The sequence below is a fragment of the Topomyia yanbarensis genome, chromosome 3 (assembly GCF_030247195.1).
Source record: "Topomyia yanbarensis strain Yona2022 chromosome 3, ASM3024719v1, whole genome shotgun sequence".
Taxonomy (NCBI): Eukaryota; Metazoa; Arthropoda; class Insecta; order Diptera; family Culicidae; genus Topomyia; species Topomyia yanbarensis.
In genome coordinates this window covers 319,490,370-319,509,415 of record NC_080672.1, presented here as the reverse complement: position 1 = coordinate 319,509,415, position 19,046 = coordinate 319,490,370, and the positions used below count along the sequence as shown (strand labels likewise).

At 40.5% G+C, this 19,046-nt stretch overlaps 1 protein-coding gene across 2 annotated transcripts; it reads right to left on the bottom strand.

The window, feature by feature from the left end:
* Positions 1–1,199: 1,199 nt before the first annotated feature.
* Positions 1,200–15,237, bottom strand: LOC131693525 (serine/arginine repetitive matrix protein 1). Of its 2 annotated transcripts, none has more exons than XM_058981430.1 (6): positions 14,856–15,237; positions 13,585–14,702; positions 13,458–13,528; positions 13,212–13,401; positions 12,626–13,150; positions 1,200–3,415 (listed from the first exon to the last, which is right to left on the bottom strand). In XM_058981430.1, exons 1-6 carry the CDS (start codon positions 14,865–14,867, stop codon positions 1,693–1,695), a joined length of 3,639 nt encoding a protein of 1,212 aa, XP_058837413.1. In that variant the 5' UTR covers positions 14,868–15,237; the 3' UTR covers positions 1,200–1,692. The 2 variants fall into 2 exon arrangements, with proteins under 2 accessions (XP_058837413.1, XP_058837414.1); XM_058981431.1 differs by having other exon boundaries at positions 13,212–13,353.
* Positions 15,238–19,046: the final 3,809 nt, after the last annotated feature.

The window sequence follows — 19,046 nt, the reverse complement described above, 5'->3', positions numbered from 1 at the left end:
GGAAATTCTCTGTCGGAGTAGGTCAGGTCCATCGTCGGGGAATAGACCGAGTTGTTAGCGTACAAGTCGAGGAGCTGAATGGATCATCAAGGAAGTAGTACTAAAGGGCCCAAGAAGAGAACTAAAGGGCTTAAAGTAGTTGCGGTGCTAAATGGCACCGGTCACGGAGCCAAAGGGCCCAAGAAGTTGTGGTACTGAAACCAAATAAGAATTGGTTTAGGGAGAACTTCTTTCGTCTGGGACCTCTCCGTCAGCGACAGTCAGATTCACCGCCGGGAACGAGACCGCGTAGATCGCGACGATACACCACCAGCCGCGCCGGGGCTTCAGCAAACCGGATGCCCTACTCTACCGGAATCGCCGAACTGACCGCAGCACCTGGCTGGTTGGCTAGCTTTCGAACTTCTCTCGCCGGGGAACTTTTCGTCGGAGTATGCTAGATCTATCGTCGGGGATTAGACCGAGTAGTTCGCGAACCAGTCGGAAGCTCAACGAGGAAGTGGTACTGAATTGCACAAGGGAACTGAAGGGCTCAGTAAATTAGACAGTCTGAAGTTTGCCGCCCAGATTGTCCTCGTAGGGGAAGAGCATTAATTCTATTCCAACAGCTAGCTTTCCTACCTTGACTACTCAAACCCGTTCCCTGAGTTGTTGGTTTTGAACATTTTTTCCCTGCTCAGAATGTTTTTGAACATTTTTTCATATATATACAAAAAAAATTCATATCCCCCCCCCCCCCCCCCGAAAAATTTTCTTACTACGCCACTGCGTTTTACCTGCTAGCTATCGACAGTATGCGGCGTTAGAAACAGGAATGAAGAGTTTGATAGGTCAGGTTGCAATCAAGGCTCTTAGCTCAAACAAATCACGGTCTAAGATCACGCGCCGGCCCCAAATCGAAGATCTAAGTATTGTCAACACTATCTACCTTGTCTGGGTACCCGAGAATTCCAGTAATACTGGAAATGAATGTACTAATGAATTGTCCAGCTCAGGTGCAGCGGTTGACTTCGTCGGTCCTGAGCCCGCCCTGTCCATTGTATTACTTCGTTCGAGCACCGCAATTGTTGGACAAATCTACAAACGTGATCGCCAAACAAAGACATTTTTAGAGCAACCGAGCCCAGCGATTTATTAAAAAACATTTTTCCTGTTCGTTGGTAGTGTTCGAAGAAAATGATAGGGAAAAAACACAATGGTTCGACGTATTCAATATTTATTATGTTTTTCAATAATGTTGTACAGGATGCTGAAATGGTATACCAATTCTATACCTCAAAATCTGCAATATTTGAAAGATATTTCAACATTTTTATAGCATACGATCGTGTTGCTTCGCTAGACGAGTTATTTGTGTTCCCCATAAACAACCTAACATCTAATGAAATTTTGAAAGGAACTATTGCGATAAAGAGGCAGGACTGATACTCTGTAGTAGACGTTACATTCATATGATAACTGAAGAATGTGTTTATATACCCAAATGACTGAATGCATCATAGCAAAATTAAAAAAAAAAGTGGCGCGAATACCTACGATTCTAGGAAGTAGAATATCAATTTATTATTCAACATTACAATCATGTTCTTTGTAAACAGTTGAAAACCCCAATCGTTGACAATCATAATACCCTAAAACTTAAACCTACAATTAGTAAAATTTGTCCTTACCATACCGGAACCACCGTCGCTCTCAGTCGGAATTGCTGTGCTGTTTCTTCATCGACTTTAAAGCCCGTTCGCGCAACTGCTTCTCCAGATCGTCATTGATGGCTGGTCCGCCAGGACCACGCACATTCTCGTCATCATCCGACGACGAACTGCTGTCACGTTTCTTGCTCTTAATTTTCTTATGCTTCTTGTGTTTCTTGTGTTTCTTGGCATGCTTCTTGTGTTTCTTATGTTTCTTTTTCTTGGTGCCATCGGATTCCGATGAGCTTCCATCGGAAACCTCCTTCTTTTTCTTCTCCTTACGACGCTTTTTCTTCAGACGTTCGGCTTCTGAATCACTTGACGATGAGGAAGAAGGTTTTTCAATTTTCTTCTTGACTTCTTTCGGTGCGACTTTTTTGTCTTCGACATTTTTAGACTCGGAGCTAATTGTACGCTTACGCTTCCTTTCACTTTCTTCGCGTGCCTTTGCCGCAGCTGCAGAAGCCGCAGCGGCAGCCTGGGCAGCGGCGGCAGCTTGAGCAGCGGCTGCAGCTTGAGCTGCGGCGGCAGCAGCAGCAGCTGCAGCTGCTGCCTCTTTTTCTTTCTCCAACTTAAGGACACGTTTGCGTTCCTCCTGTAGTGCCAAGGCAGCCTCTTGTTTTGATGATTTTTTCGGTGGCTCCTCCTGTTGATCACTGTCGTTAGACGAATCTTCTCCGCTAGATGATGAAGAATGTCTTCGTTTCTTGGGTTGCTTCTTCTTTATTTTCTTCTTGTTGGACTTTGTTTCCTCTTCCGATTCACTGCTGCTGCCAGAACTGTCACTGTCACTGGTATCCTTTTTATTGTTGGTGTTGGTTTTGGCCTTTGACTTATTGGCGACGACTGGGGCAGCACTAACCTTAGAGGCAGATTTGTCCTCCTTGTTTGAGGTTACACTTCCAACCGAAGTATGACTGTTGGAAGCAGAGGCAGTTTTTGCAGTGTTGGTAACAACATTGGCTGCAGCGGCCGCCGCAGCAGCCCGTTCGTGTGGTTTCAAGAAAGGCGAAGGAGTTCGCGACAAACTGCTGCTATATCTCGGTCTTGGTGCAGGTTTCTTCTCTTCTACCTTAATATCTTCTTTCTTATTAGATTCTTCCTTTTTGGTGGTTTCCTGCTTTTTGGATACCTTCTTGGTATCCTCATAGTCAACTTCGTCTTTTTTCTCTTTGCTATATTTCAAATCGCTAGCTGGTGGAGCATTGGCACCATCATCCCATAATTCTCCTGAATCTAAGGTATCCACTGCTTTGCCTGTGGTGGGTTTTCTTTCGTCGCTCCAAGCGGGTCTGGTCTCGATTGGTTTTCGTCTGGTGTCAGTTTGTTCTCTGCTGCTATCTCTACTGTGTTGACTATTGTTTGTGCTACCACGCCTGTCATCAAATCTCGAAACAGGTGGCCCCATCGGGGGTCGTCCAGATTGTTGCAGTTCATCCGAGCGACGCCACTGATTACCCTGCCGTTCCCGTGATGGACGCCGGTTGTAGTTGTTATACTCACGAGGCGAAGGACTCTCAGCTCTCTGGCGGGATGGTGCTGGTGGATAACCTCCGGATGCGCTACCACCTCCACCACCTCGACCTCCCCCGGATCCTCCCATTCCTCCTCCTCCTCCTCGTTTAGGTGATTGACGCCATCCCGCACCACCACTGTTCGGTGCACTTCCACCTATACCTCCTCTAGCGCTTCCAGTCCCGCGGCCACCAGCAGGTGGCTTATCGCTATAACGATAAAAATAGAGAAAATATTTGATCAGAAATTGAATCGTTACAGAAGAATACAGGCGGTCATTTGTGATAGTCATCTTACCGAGGATATCGAACTGTAAAAGAATAAAACATTAATTATATGTGTGTAAAATTGAATGTAAAATCGTGAAAAAACAACGGTTCATAGCATACGTAGGATTTATATAAAAATGTATCTTTTTGAGCTCTTCTCACTGAGTCAAATTTAGGGAAGTTGTGATAAAAAGACAATTTTTTCGTAGACAATAAATGATTATGTATTTGAAGTGTTGATTCTGAGAAGTCGGACCCGAAGGGTACAATTTTTGGAATAGCAAAGGGGACACGGTAGATAGGCCATTGTTAACCTGAACGATTGACGTTATTGAAATCATTTCATAGCTATGTGATTGTCCTGATACGCTAAGAAAATGGATTATGAAAGTAGAACGACAAACCATGGAAATTGAAGAATCCTAAGTTATCAATTCTAGATTACGATCATACAGTGAGTATTCAATGGAACAAGATGTTTATATTTTCAAAATAATTGAGTGAAATGATGCTTTTAACACCAACATAGCCGAAGCTAAGGGTCAATTTTTTCACCCAGGATTAACTACTTTCTTACCAGGTTTTTGGTCAACTGAGAAAGGCTCAAAAAGCGGCTCTGAGAAAGCGAAAAAAGCAATTTTTTCACACTTTTAGCAAAATCAATCAGTGAGATTCTAACAATGCCTTGAATGTATTGGTTGATCATTATGAACTTGTGCGAAGTGTAGCGAAAAGACAGCTTATTACGTTTTCAAAAATAGCCGCTTGTTGAACGGCTTTCTTAGTTGAACTTTATTGGCCGGATTAAAAGTTAAGTGTGAGTGAAGAAATCGGCTCGAAGCAAACTACGATTATGTGCCTGATGGAACCAGATAACTCTCGAGAGTTAGATTCGATGAAAGCTCTTGCTATTTTGAACGTTTTAGCGATATTCTGCGATAGATTTTTAGTTTTTTAGCGCACACAAATTCGGAACAGGGTTTCAACATTGATACTTAACTAAATTTTATTGTATTTCAATATCACACTATTGAAAATGGAACTTACTTGCGATTATGGGTAGTAAGAATTTCTATGCAATTTTTTTTTACTTTACTTTAAGTTCAATGTAACTCTACGTCCTGCAAATTTCAGTAAAGTCCTACAAATTGTTAAGGATTTCTTAATTTCAGAGGTTGAAAAAGTGCTATAAAAACTGTGACCAAGCACAAAGTTGGTAAGAGCAATGGATTCCCGAAGAATTCAACAGGCGAGATGCGGTTGAAATGTAGTACGTAAGCGGTCTTGCACTATTTGAAAAATCGATTGAAAGCAAAAAGTGCTGCTTCGGAATTAATTGGAAAAGACAATGTAGGCCTTCCATCAGTGGACTTATCAATTTTCGACGGAGGTAGTAAAAACTGGTTCGAATGACACGATAGGTATTACGCTTTGATCCACAACCGCTCGACTTTGGCTGTCATCCAGAAATTTGAGTATACAAAACTCTCGCTCAGAGGAACCGCTTTGGCAATAATCGACTCACTGCCAACAACCGAGTCAAACTACGCTAACGCATACGAGCTTCTAACCAAACGCTACAACAATCGACAGTTATTAGTACAGAAGCAAACCCGCGATCTTTTCGAATTAAAAACTGTGGAGGAGGAATCTGCCAATGGCCTGCGAAATTTGATCGATTCAGCCAGAAAACATCTACGTTGCTTACAAATATTGGAACAGCCGGTGTAATCCTGGGATGCAGTGCTTATTCATCTAATGGCTAACAAACTGGACACAACAACTCGTAAAGAATGGGAATCATCAGCTTCTGGAACCACTCCTCCTTCCTATGAAAAATTGGAGCAATTTGTTTTGGACAGGTGTCAAATGTTGGATTCAATGCCTAAAAAGCGCAGAGTGACGTCCGAACACGTTTCTCACCAAAAAAGGTACAGACCAGAGATAAGGACAATGACTGTTCGAGCTGAGCAAGAGCAAGGGTGTATTGCCTGTGGAGAGGAACACTACGTTAGAAAATGTAATCGATTCGAGCAACAGACTTACGGAAAATTCAAAAAAATGTGCAGTTGTTCTGGAACAGATGGGATACCTGAACAACCTTCAGCAACGGGCGAAGAGACTCTCCGTAAAACAACCAAACCTGGAAGTTGAACAACTCTTCTTGGTGAAGGATGAGAATCTCGCCCCGTTTTCATGGATATCGGGGCGAGTGATACAGGCATATCCCGGTCCTGATGGCAATACGCGTGTTGCTACCTTATTGATCCCTAAGGGCAAAATCAAGCGATCTATCGGGAAATTGTGTTTGTTACCGCTGGAGGACTCGTCAGCGAAAGGAATATGGGTCATTCCACGCGAAGTGATCAAAAAAAGATGCAAACTTGAAATCGACCTTCACGAATTTGAACAAAATTTGGAGGAATTATTCATCTAGGGCCAATATATAAAAACCCAAATTTTTGTGGCAATTGAACCACCCCTCGGGTTATAGGAGCACCCCCGTTTTGGCAAATTGCCAAAACGCTTGATTTTCTTTTGATCATATCTCCGGTTCTCTTTACTCTAGAGTCAAACCGCAAGTTGACTTTTAAAGAAAATTGTTCAAGGAGTCTGTTTTTTGCCAGCAGGACTTCCAACTATGCGATTTTTTCTGTTCAATATTAAAAGTTAATTTTTCTCTCAATACATATATTTTAATTTTGAAAATTCTAATGCCATCGCGTTCCTCAGACATTTTTACATAAAAATCACTTATCATTCCAATATAATATGAGCGCATCCTGAGATATGCCGTTTTGAAGGGAAAAACTCCCATTTTCTCATATAAAAATCCATTTTTATTGGCCAAAATTGAGAAAATCTTCAAACGGTCATAAAAATTGACCCTGATCTGCTAGAAGCAAACCAAAAACGTAGTTTTTAATCATTTCTCGTCTTCTTCACGAAAAATTATGTTATAGCAATGTGCATCATAGAACTACAACTAGAACGCGGCAACAACGGGAAATATGCACACCAATAATGCTTCAATCGTCCAATATCAACGCTAGCTCCCAATTCCACGAAATCGAACAACGACAAGTAAATATCGTTGATAGTGTATTTTCGTTCGCCCAGCACTACGTTCAATATCGAAGCGACAAATGTCGCTCTCAATCTCAAAGCGAAAACAAGTGTGCCGAGCAAATAATGAATTTGAATTTACACTATGCTGTCCTAGGCTCCAGGGATGCCAACGGTACCGGTAAACTACATTTTTTTTCGATATATTTACATTTGCACAAGCCGTACAGCCCGCTACAGCGACGCATCACTACAGCTCTTGCCAGAACGGTAGCCAAACCAAGTACATTTTCCCGTGTAGCAGTAGAATACATTTTTTTGCTGCTGTACTCCGACTGCTCGGTGAGAGTGTGGCGTAGTAAAGTTTGTTCTCTTGCTTTGTACTTTTCTCTGCATAGTCAAAGGGAGAGGCCCGCACACGAAAGCGTTGATGCCGGTCGTGGCGTAAACGAACCGCATTCATTGTCGTCGTTTGTGATTAAAAATATTAAAAAGTGTAAAATAAGGAAAGAGAAGCTGTACCGCTCGCGTCTGGTGGCTGTACTGGGCGCAGTATTTTTGTCATGTTACTACTTTGCTTGCAGACTGCCGTACAGCGCTGGGCGTCCTGCACTAGCGAACGACAGCAGCGTCGAAAGAGAAATGAGAATGTAGACAGAAAAATTACAGCCGCAAAAAAGGTAAACATTTTACATCCTTGATTGTCTCATTTTCGTTTTCACAAAGTACTAGTGCTTTGGAAAGTAGCGTCGCTGTCTCGTCATTGTCGTCTGATTTTGGTAAATGAAAAACTACAAGGGGCAGCCCTATGGGGTTGCACGAACTGTAGACGTACGACTATACCACTTAATGTAAAATATTTATTTTCTTAGTACTTAGTGTGTGGGAAAAAAACACCCGGACCGGTGAAGAAAAATCAAATTTTGTACAATATAATCACATCTCATGTATAGAACAAGCTTTCTAGTTGCTCTCAAACAGATCCTAAAAGTTCAAACACCCATGGATAACCCCAAGTTTGTAGATGTGTTTCGATGCCACAGGATTGTAAAATGGTTAATATTACGTCATGAAAATTCAATTCTTCCGTGACAATTTTTTTTTTTGCCTGCAAAATGCCCTGTGTGTATGCAAAGCTCATGATTTGTTGGGATATTAGCATGGATCGGAAGATGCTTTTCAACGCTGCGCATTGCATACATACAGGACATTTTGCAGGTCACCAGAAGCTGTTCCTTTTAGGGACCATTCATAAATTACGTAACGCTTTTAGGGGGGGAGGGGGTACAACAAGTTGTGACATGTTGTGACATAGGGGGGAGGGGGAGTTAGCTAGATCGTTACGTAACATGTTTTCACCGAAGAAAAAAAATTTTTTCTAGGAATTTGTTACGTAACAGGGGAGGGGGGGATGAAGAAATTTGTGACAATTTGTTACATGGGGGGAGGGGGGAGTCAATTTTGGGCAATTTTTGCGTTACGTAATTTATGAATGGTCCCTTACCACCGCCACATGTTCATTTTACTCACTCGCTAACATGTCTCATTTTTGGACATGTTTAGAAATCAAGAATCATGATTGAAAAAATGTGTTTATGACGAAGTATTTTTACCAGATATGTACAAAACAAGTCTAACAACAAACATATAAGGTGATTGTAATATCCCATTCACTTATTAGTTAGAAAATAATGACTTTGCTTAACGTGTTCATTTTACCGCCAGTTCCCCTACCTACCAACACATTCGCCACAACCATTGAACCCAAGCGCACAATGCAAAATGAGTCAACGCTGATGATGATGGGTAGAGCGAAAGAGACAACTAGTACCACCACGACACTATTAGCGCATTTCACCAAAATTCCACGTGGCCTTTCCCGATTGAAAGGAACGGCCGAGCTTAGCCCATCTGTCATAATATCGTGATTTTGCATAGCGAAGGGCTGAATGATTTTGTTCCAAAAACAGCCCTGCGTTATGCAACACTTTGTGGAGGTTGATTATACCAGTTGCAAGTGGGGCCAAATTCACCAAGTTCCGTAAAATTCCTTTTAAATTACAGAATTGATAAAATTGCTTAGATGAGCTAAACTAATTAATCAAATCCTGTTTTAAAAGCTGTCCTTGCGTTTAAACCAAAATGGGAAGCTTATTACTACCACTACATTACTTAATTTCATGCGAAAATAGCAAATACATGTGCTAGTTAAACCAAAAATTTACTGGCAACATTACAGCGGCATTTAGGAAGCAGTTGGGGCGGTCGCCTGTTGGACGACACAGGGTAGCGTCCCTCCACAGCCAGTGTAACGGACTTCTAGCTCAGCTACACTGGCTGTAAAAAACACAGCGCAGTGATCTGCTTCGCCAGCCGTTTACCAGGGAACTGAGCGTGTCTGGTCAAGTCCGTTCTTTAAATAGTCGATGATGACGTCATTCATAGAAGCGTTGCGCGCTAGGTACACCAATCCGTCGTACAGGGCTTGGGAAGCGCTATCTTTTGTGTGTTAATGCGCGATATTTTGACAAGGTTGTATATTATTTAATTTATTAATGCTATGATATCAAAAATCCTTGGGTTCATCTATTGGAATCTATTCTTAGAAGTATTTCGGGCGATTTGCGCAAAAAATTTGAAAATTTAAAAAAATTTAATCTAGTGTGCTGAAAGTAATGAACACATTGGAAATTTCTGTTGGTCTGACAACATACAACTACGCTGATACCATGAACAACTATCGAATCAAGAAGGCTGAGCAGCGATTAAGCAGCGCCGCAAGAACAGCGACCACTTTTAACCGAAAACAGCGAATCCAGGAGAAACCAATGGTTTGAGGAAGAAGAAGGCATGGCGGATTAATCGTAAGTTGATCATTTGAATTCTTCTAAACTAATCTTAAATTTTTGTTCATTCTTCTCGAAAACACTTGTTTTGATCAAAATTTCATGAACATTATTCATAATCACTTTTTGGCCGCCATATTGTAACTGTACTTTCAGACCCATTCGACATCACGGGTGTACCTCAAGGGAATCACCTTGGACCTCTTCTCTTCGTGCTCTTTGTGAATGACATTTGCAGCGAATTGACATCATGTAAGTTGATGTACGCAGATGATCTGAAAATTTATCGCATCATAACAACTCTGGTAGATTGTTGTGCACTTCAGATGGACATAGATAGAATCATGAATTGGTGTGATAGAAACGGAATGACTATAAACATTCAGAAATGCAACATAATCACATTCACACGAATACTCTCGCCAATTACATTTGAGTATGCAGTGAGCGCTGCACCAGTAGAACGAGTTTCATCAATCAAGGACCTTGGTGTTATACTTGACCGTAAGCTACGTTTCATCGAACACTTCAATGCAGTAACTGCTAAAGCCTATGCAGTACTAGGACTTATCAAACGAAACACCCAAGATTTCAACGACGTCTACTGCCTGAAGGCACTGTACATCAGTCTGGTACGCAGCATTCTAGAGTATGGAGTTATCGTTTGGGCCCCGTATCACACCGTACACATTAATCGCATAGAACGGGTGCAAAAGAACTTCGTCCGGTATGCCCTTCGACGGCTTCCCTGGCGAAATCGATTTGAACTACCACCGTATGAGCATCGTTGTGCTCTTATCAACCTGCCTACGCTACGAAACAGGAGAGTTTTTCTGCAGCGACTTTTTGTGTTCGATCTTCTCGCTGACAACATTGACTGCCCTCTGCTTCTCGGTAAGCTGCACTTCAACGTTCCTAGTAGGTCTCTGCGGAGAATGGACTTCTTTCGGCGCTCTACTCATCGCACGCAGTACGGCCAGAATAATCCGGTAGATGTTTGCTGTGAGCTCTTCAATAGCGTTTTACATCATTTTGACTTTAATTTAAGTAGAGAAATGTTCAAATTGAAAATAGGTTTAAGTTAGTATAGTATTTCAGTCTGTACGAAAATTAATTCGAAGACAATATATAAATTTTCAAATCTCTCCTCAAATTCGTCTTCAGTGACCCCATATATCCTTATATTCAAAGTTTCATTGATATTAATATTTCACTTTTTGAGGCCGCCATATTGGATCCGCCATCATGAATTTGTCAAATTTGACCACAAATTCGTGTTCAGCGACCCCAAAAGCCATATATGCAAAGTCTCATTCAAATTGATATTTTGTTTTTAGTTCGCCATATTGGATCCTCCATTTTGAATTTTCCAAATCTAACTTCAAATTCGGTTTTAGTGACCTTAGAAACCTATGAATTCACTTATTCTTAGGCAAATACATCGAGCAACTTAAATTGTACACAAAAAACTGTTTTTATTTAACCTTCGACACTCAAAACAAAATTTTCCCGACATTCTCGCTTTTGAACCATTCTTCGCGATTTACCCGCCTAAAGAAGACAACATTTCCCGGCGCTGTATCCTACAAAATCACAATATTTTGATAATTAACGATTTTTTACAGCCGGCCAAAGTGGAAAAATTATGCAAAAAACGATACTTTATTTTCAAGTGGCCGCCATTTTTTTAATGTTTTTGTCTTGGCGCGCCTCTTTCGAATGTATTCTTCATTATCGTTTTGGTTTTCTGCTTGTATAGACGATGAATTGCGACCTGTATCGAGCCTGCAGAAGAAATCGGTTTTCAAAACACATGTTTAAGGTTAAATCTATGAAATCAAAATTTTCGAGTGCATGGCGTCAAAAATGGCGGCTCCATTTTTGACGCCATGCACTCGAAAAATTTTATTTAAGATTTAACCTTAATAAACATTTGGCAGAATAGCGCACACGTCGGTACTTTTTGCACAATTATATAAGAGGACCCTCTTAAGATTACGACCCCTGCCAGATTCAAAATGCCAAAGTTGAAGGGGATATTTATTCATAGATTCATGTCCTCTTCCAGCGTAGTATTAAACTAAAATAGTTTTACTTTGCTTATGAAAAAACTAGCAAAAAATAATGGCACAATCTGCGTGTCCTTTTTTAAATGTAAGTTTAATTTTAAAAAGAAATAGACCAACCGACGTTTGGATAATACAGACTGCTCCAATGCCACGACAATGACCTGTTGTAATGATCTGGAATACTGCTTAGCAAGATGTTAATCCTGAAAAAAACGATCTACTTCGAAATCAACGTCAATTCCGATAAACCTTTACCGCTGCGATTTGATTCACTTTCCGGGCACCAAAACCATATATTAGTTGGATTGTACAAATTATCTCATTGAGTATCTAAAAACGGAAAAATTACGCTCGTTTGAGCAAAACTTACTCGCCTACCTCTTCTTCATCATCTTTTTTCTTCTTCGTCTCAGTGTGAATATCTCTCGTCCAGATTGAAACCGAATTTATCTATGTTGTGTGAGTGCTTGAAATCAAATCGAACCATTCAGCGGTAAAGAATGTGGACCCGTAAAGATGGTTGGCTGCTAGCAACGCCATGTGAACTGACGTTTGGTTTACCCGTTGAGACACGTAAGAACCGCCGTTTGAAGGATGAATAAAGTGATATTATTTCGGATAGGACGGTATTGGGCAGCGTGTACTTCCTGGCAGTTGTCATCATAGTATTCAGTGCATCTTGACACGACCTGTCATCATAGACCACACCGGCTGGAAGCTTCCGAATCGTGCAATGGATCCAATATCGGATATTTCGGATAGTTTCGTTGTTTTTGTTTCTCAAAATGTCTGGAACAAATGTCATCCGCCGCCGAAGATCAAATCAGCAACAAGTTGGGCTGAACAGAAATCAATCAATCGAAGCGCCACAGTCGGCAGATGCACACCCAAATGGTCAGCAATGGTCACGAACGAACCCAAGCAGTTGAGCCCGATCGGCCCTTTGTAAGCGCCTGAATTCGACTTTTGCTGTTCTAACTGAGGAAATTGAGAGGGTCGCACAAATAAGGTAACACTTTCAAGAGAAAGAAAAACGAGGAGCAAGATCAAATGATGGTTCATTTGAATATTTAACATAAAACAAAGGCAAGTAGGCAACAATAAGCTGGTACCAGAGATGGGTCTAGTGAACGATGAAATAAACAATAGCGAAGGGTTTCTATACATACCGATTGGATCGTCCGCGGTTGTCTCTGGGTGAACGTGACCAGCGCCTCGGTGAGCGGGAACGATTTCTGGAACGTGAGCGGTTGCGTGATCTGGAACGGTTCCTGGATCTGGAACGGTCCTTTCTACCTCTTGGAGAACGACGGCCTCGATCGCCCTTCCTAGCGCCACCTCTGCCACCACGATCTGACTCCGAGTCCGACGAGTCCTTGTTTGATCGATAGTGACGTTTCTTCTGGATACTGTTTTCTTTCTTTTGGATTTCGAAATCTGCCGTCTTGTTCGGACGCGACGAGGATCTACTACTGCGGGAGCGGCTTCTCGATCTTGAAGTATCCCGACGACTGTGACTGCGACTACGGCTACGACTACGGCTTTTACCGTTACGTGGTTTCTTACCGACGCTTGCAACCGCAGATTTTTTCTTGCGATCGCCACTGCGGCTACTGGAGGATGAACGCGAAGAACCAGAGCTATGGGGAGAAACCTTTGATCGTGAACGCGATTTTCTGTTTCCCTTAACAACTCTGAAATTATGTACTTTATAACAATCACCTATCTACACAAAAGCGAACCAAACAAACTTACTTTGGTTTTGACTTTGATCTGGAGCGGGATCGGGAACGGCTGGCACTCTTCTTTCGGCTTACCGATCGGGATCTGGACCGGGAGCGTGATGTCGACTGACTGCGACTGCGACGCTTGACAGCAGGAGATATTTTTTTACCCTCTGCAAAGTTCATTAGCTTTGACTGTAACTTTGATATTGCTCCATTGTCTAGCAAAACGTAAGTAATTATACGCACTAAAAAATAAATATAACAAAAATCTTACCGGTTGGTTTTTCACGCGGCTCATTCTTTTTAGTTCTAGATATGCTTCTAGAGCGCTTTCGATCACTGTTTCTGTAAAAAGATATATTAATTATTTACTCGCGAGTATGTTAGCACAAGATACCTACCGAACATCACGATCCCGTTTGTCTTTCGGCGAACGGCTTCGATTCTTAGACCGATCCGGTGAACGGCTTCGATTCTTAGACCGATCCGGTGAACGGCTTCGATTCTTAGACCGATCCGGCGAACGACTGCGCTTCTTAGAACGATCTGGCGAACGACGAGGTGATCTTGATCTGCGCCGATCTCGTGAAGCCTTACGATCTCGTGAAGGCTTTCGATCCCTCGAAGGCTTGCGATCTCGTGAAGGTTTCCTATCCCGCGAAGTCTTTCTGTCACGCGAAGGCTTCCGGTCTCGCGAAGGCTTTCGATCTCGCGAAGGTTTCCGGTCCCGCGAAGACTTTTTATCTCTAGACGAGCGTCTTTCACGGGAACGACGGCGATCTCGAGAACGCGAACGGTCACGAGACTTCCGACGACCCTTATCAGCATTGTCATTCGATTTTGGAGCTTCACGAGATTTCTCTGGAGACTTTTCCAAAAAATTAGCTTCTCCTGCTGGGATCGCTTTGGGTTCCTCTTTTGGTTTTTTGTGCTCTTTATCCTTTGAAATCGGAACATCTGCTTCGATAAAATCTTCAATCATTTTCTCTTCGTCATCGAGATAATCTTCTGGTTCCGGTTTGTACATAGGACGTATTTCTTTCTTGGATTTTCGATGATCATCCCTGTCGCGGCTTCCTCCACGACTACGCGATCTTCGTGACCTAACTTCTTCCAGCAACTTTGTTTCCTCCTCCCTTTTCATTATCTCCTCCTTTTTCTGCTCAATAAACTCAGCGGGTATTCCGCTTTCGGACTCCTGCGTAGATAGTAACAAGCTCCACAAGTCCTCCATAAAAACGCGCGCGTTCTTTCCGTTTAAAAATCCAGTCATGTTAATTTGCATTTTTTTAGGACAGGGATACTTTTCTTCCTCAAGTTGATTGTAGACAAACTCTACAATCACATCATCCTCAATATTCAACATGTCAGTTATTTTCTTGCTGATCCACGGCCGAAGTACATCTAGTTTAACCTTAGACATGTCCACGCGCTTGTTCAAACTATCGCCAAACTTCATCTGCTTCAGCAACTTTTTCTCCTTGTCACTGAAGCGAGTGTCCTGTTGTTGATTAGTTCCCTGAGAATTATTGTTAAAAAATCGAATTATTTTCGGACGAAGGATAAACAAGACCAAAAATAAAGCCACTCTTACTGCGCCACCCAAGATGTGGGTCGCCGCCCCTCCCAGATGATTGAGTGTAAAAAGAATCGAATCAGTTGAGAAACTTACCGTGAACATCATATTAATTATTTTTTATACCACCAATCAAACCCAAAATGTTATCCGCCACAGATTCAATATCAAAGCTTTAATAAAATCAATTTTCACCACCGCTTTTCGCCAAACGATCTAGTGCTCGATGCTACACTGATAATACCGATAGAAACCGTTCAATCTTTCACAATTTCTTCAGAAGACGGTTCAAAACACAAAGGGCTTTACCCTTTCAAGGAAAAACTGCACTTTTCCAACTGTAATAGCATTTTTTCCCGTATCAGAACCGACACATGCAAAATGGCGATTTTCGTTTCTACAGTACCAAGATGAAAAATTTGAAAAAAAAATGCGATCTATTTTTTCGGCAACTTTGTTGACAGCGAATCTGACAGTTTGTGCCGTTCAAACGAGGGAATGGACTGCAGTCGAAGAGCTATGCACATGAAAAATGAAGCGTTGCTAACGAACATCACATTAGCCTACACTGTAATAAATCCTGGAAACTGACATCCTTATCTATCGAAATTCATTCCAAATGCAACCGATGAGCATTTTAGTTGGCATCAAAGCAGAATTGTCTTCTGTTTATTGCTGCTGCTACTTGTTGATAACATTTCAAGCGATATTGACGTTGTCAAACAGACCCGCATCGATCGGTGAAAAAACGAGGTTTTCTATTATAAAACTCTGTATGTATACAAAATCTCTTGAAATGTTATCAACAAACAGCAGCAGCAGTAAACAAAAGACAACAATGCACACTTTCTCTGATTAGATGCAAACTAAAATGCTCCTCGTTCGTATTTAGAACGAATTTCGTTCATTTTGTTACAAAGTTCTTATATTGAGTACGGTAATATGACGTGATATTATTCTCTTGCTTAAATAATAAATTATTGAAAACAAAATAATGTTTAGATTCATAATTTTAACAGTTCTGTAAGTAGAAAACTGAATATTTTAAAACTAGAACTTGCCTCTCCCCAGCATCAGTTTTAGCATGGTGTTCTGTTTCTTTGCGTCCCCGTGATACTTTTCACTCATCAATTTAGATACTCAATTGGCTCTAGTTTAAACAACTGTCAACCTATTACAACCAAACCACTTGCAAACGAGCGCAAATTCATTCAAGTTTCTTAGTTTATATGTATTGGTCAGCTCAGATAACCGGTTCCGGATTTATACGGAATTTCCATGGAGTCCGTCCAAAGGTCATTTATGCAGTTTTCATAAATTTTTCAACGTCTGGCTTCAAGTCTGGCATTATTATAGTCATTTTGGGATCGTATCGGCTAGGTATATTCACAAAAAAATGTTTGGTCCGAAGAACCTGATTCCGGAATATCCGGAACCGGTCGTAAAATGTCCTCGTGTGTCCAGATGACCTAAAACGTGAATACATTGTTCGTAGATCATCAAACTGATGTAATTTGATGTGTCAAAAAATGTATATACTGGTTCAAATCTTCCACGGATAAGGCTAACTGATTCCGGGAATCGGGTCCTCAAAGTCTGTCGGAATCGATGCCAGAATACCCGGATATGGCCATTACGATCCCAAAGTGACTTCGAAGGGTTCGCATATAAGTTTTAATAATGTACGGGCTACCCAACAAACATTTCGTGGTTTTATAAACGTTTTAACAGTTGCTTTATTCAGCTCTAGCTGAACATTGGAAGTATACGTGTAATCATATATCGTTTATTCCACCCTTAAACATCCGGGATTTGGAGAATTTATTCAGCTTGTCTGATTAAGACACATGAAAGAACAATTCTTCAGCACGTATACAGCCTGAAGAAAACCACAGTTCAGCTTTATCAATAAACCTTTTCGTTACCGCTATTCAGCTGAGAGAATTATCATAGGAAAATTGTTAAAAAAGACATTTATTTCAAGTTACACACGCCATCAATCTCTTTGGAAGCCATATTCTTTTATTAGTGTTACGTTACAGTTAGAGAAAAATTGTATTACCTTGTTGGATATCATATCACGTACCTGGATCCGAACCAGCAACCTGTTGAATACTAAGCACTTACCTTACTGTCTGCACCAATCTTGCATACATCGAATGCTTAAGATTTCACCGATGTACCGACAAGTCTAGGCTGCTGAATAGAGTCTGTACAAAGGCTACAGTAGCCTTCTATAGATTTGAGTGAACCTAGTCGGCTTGGGTTCGAATCCCAACCTACGATAATTTTTTTATTTAATTTTTTTTTAAATTAATAATTTTTAGAACATTCGGGAATTTTAAATTAGATAATTTATTTATTTCAAAAATGTTGATTATAGTCGTTTTTGTTTCCAAGGTGAGGATTTATGGTTGTCACAAAACATTTAGATAAGTAAAAATGGGTGTTATACGAAAGTGGTGGTAACTGAATGATGGATTGAAGTCATTTATAATTCTAAGGTGGCAATCTCCTCAATTTATTTACCACTCCCTGCCAAATGATTTTCTTTCCATTGTGATTTTTTTTTGTAAGCGGAAGTCTCTGTTCGAATTCAATAGTTTATTTATTTATATCAACTAAGTTCGCCAGCGTGAATAATCATTTCATTGTACCTTTGTTTGCAAGACGATGGATAGAAAAAAATCATGGTAACAATGCTGGTGTCAAAAATTTATAGCGACGTTGGAACAAAAAATTTCTCTTGTGTTCAATATGAGAATATTCATGTTTCACAAGTAAACAGGCCGTTTCGAATTAAAAGGTAAATTTACATAAACGAGGGCGCGTATGATTTGGTAAGCTTGTACATTGAAAAACTGTAAATCGTGCATTTCCCGTGGTGAGAACTCAGTAGATATAAAAAACTAAATAAACTTTCTTTATTTCTTTATTCATTTATTGATCTATTGCTCCTTAACTGTAATATATGCAAAACATCTCAATTGGAATATACCGAAATAATAAAAAAATCCTTCACTTAATAGTAAAAAAAAATATTGTGTGTGTATTGGGACTCGAACCCAGGTCGGTTGTCATTCCTCATGATTTGCTAACCGCGTCAATTTTTGCAGTAGTTACAATTACCTTTGTTAAACACATAATTCAGCTAAAAGTCAAAGGTGGTACAACGGCAAATGTAAAGGTAGAAACAACCTTTTGAAGACATGCAGTGCAGCTTAATGATTAAAGGTAATACTATTGGTAACAGCATCGTTTATTCAACTCGCAATTCGGTCTAATTAAGATGGTTGAATAAAAGCTTTAATATTGTCGCTATTACATTTATTAGCAGTATAGTTCAGCCTAGTTGGAACTGGCGAATACTGGATTTTAAATAGGCTGAATAAACTGTTAATGTTTAAATAGTTCAGCGAAAGTTTTATTCAGCTTACATAACCTTTAATCTGCTTTAAATCAACACGTAGTCTTATAGTTCAGCTCCTAATGTTTGTTGGGTATAGCAATGCCAGACTTAAAGCTAGACATTAAAAAAAATAACGAAAGCAGCATAAATGACCCTCGGACAGACCCGAAATTTCCGAATAAATCCGGAACCGGCTATCTGACCTAATCAACGTATACAGGCTAATAAACTAGATCAAATTCCCGATCATTTGTAACTGGTTTGATTGAAATCCGTTGACAATTGTTAAAACTAGAGCGAATTAAGAGGTTCTATACAAGGTTTTGGCGAAAAAGTGAGCAAAGTTGGTGATTTTTAAAGTGTTTTATGCAAATTTCATTTGAAAAAGCGAAAGACAAACTGGTAGCACTCTCGAAGATAGAAAAAACAAGTTGGATTTATAAGATTGTTCAAGGTTGTCGAAGTTATGGCCCATCCCCCGAAGTTGGCAGAGGTTTGCGATGAACGCTCTCCAAACCGAACCGCTCAACTGAAATTCAGAAACTAAAACGATTACTGAAGAAAAATGTGTTGTGGTGTATTTAAACGGATCGGTTTCCCAATAAAAAAATTCTTGTAAAAAAACCATGTTGACCAAAAAATTGAGTTCTGTTGTGTTCAAAATTTTAAACAAAAATTCATTGCAAAGAATTGAATTTTTTTTTGTTAAAAAAGGAACCGTTCAAGTACACGAGAATGTAGATACAAACAATTCAAAAACTTATAAAAATTGGATGAATAGTTTTTAAGATAACATTCACTGCAACGGTATTTTTCAAAATGCTTCATTCCGAGATAGTGCTCCGACTGGATGAAATTTCGCTCAGATATTTTCTAAA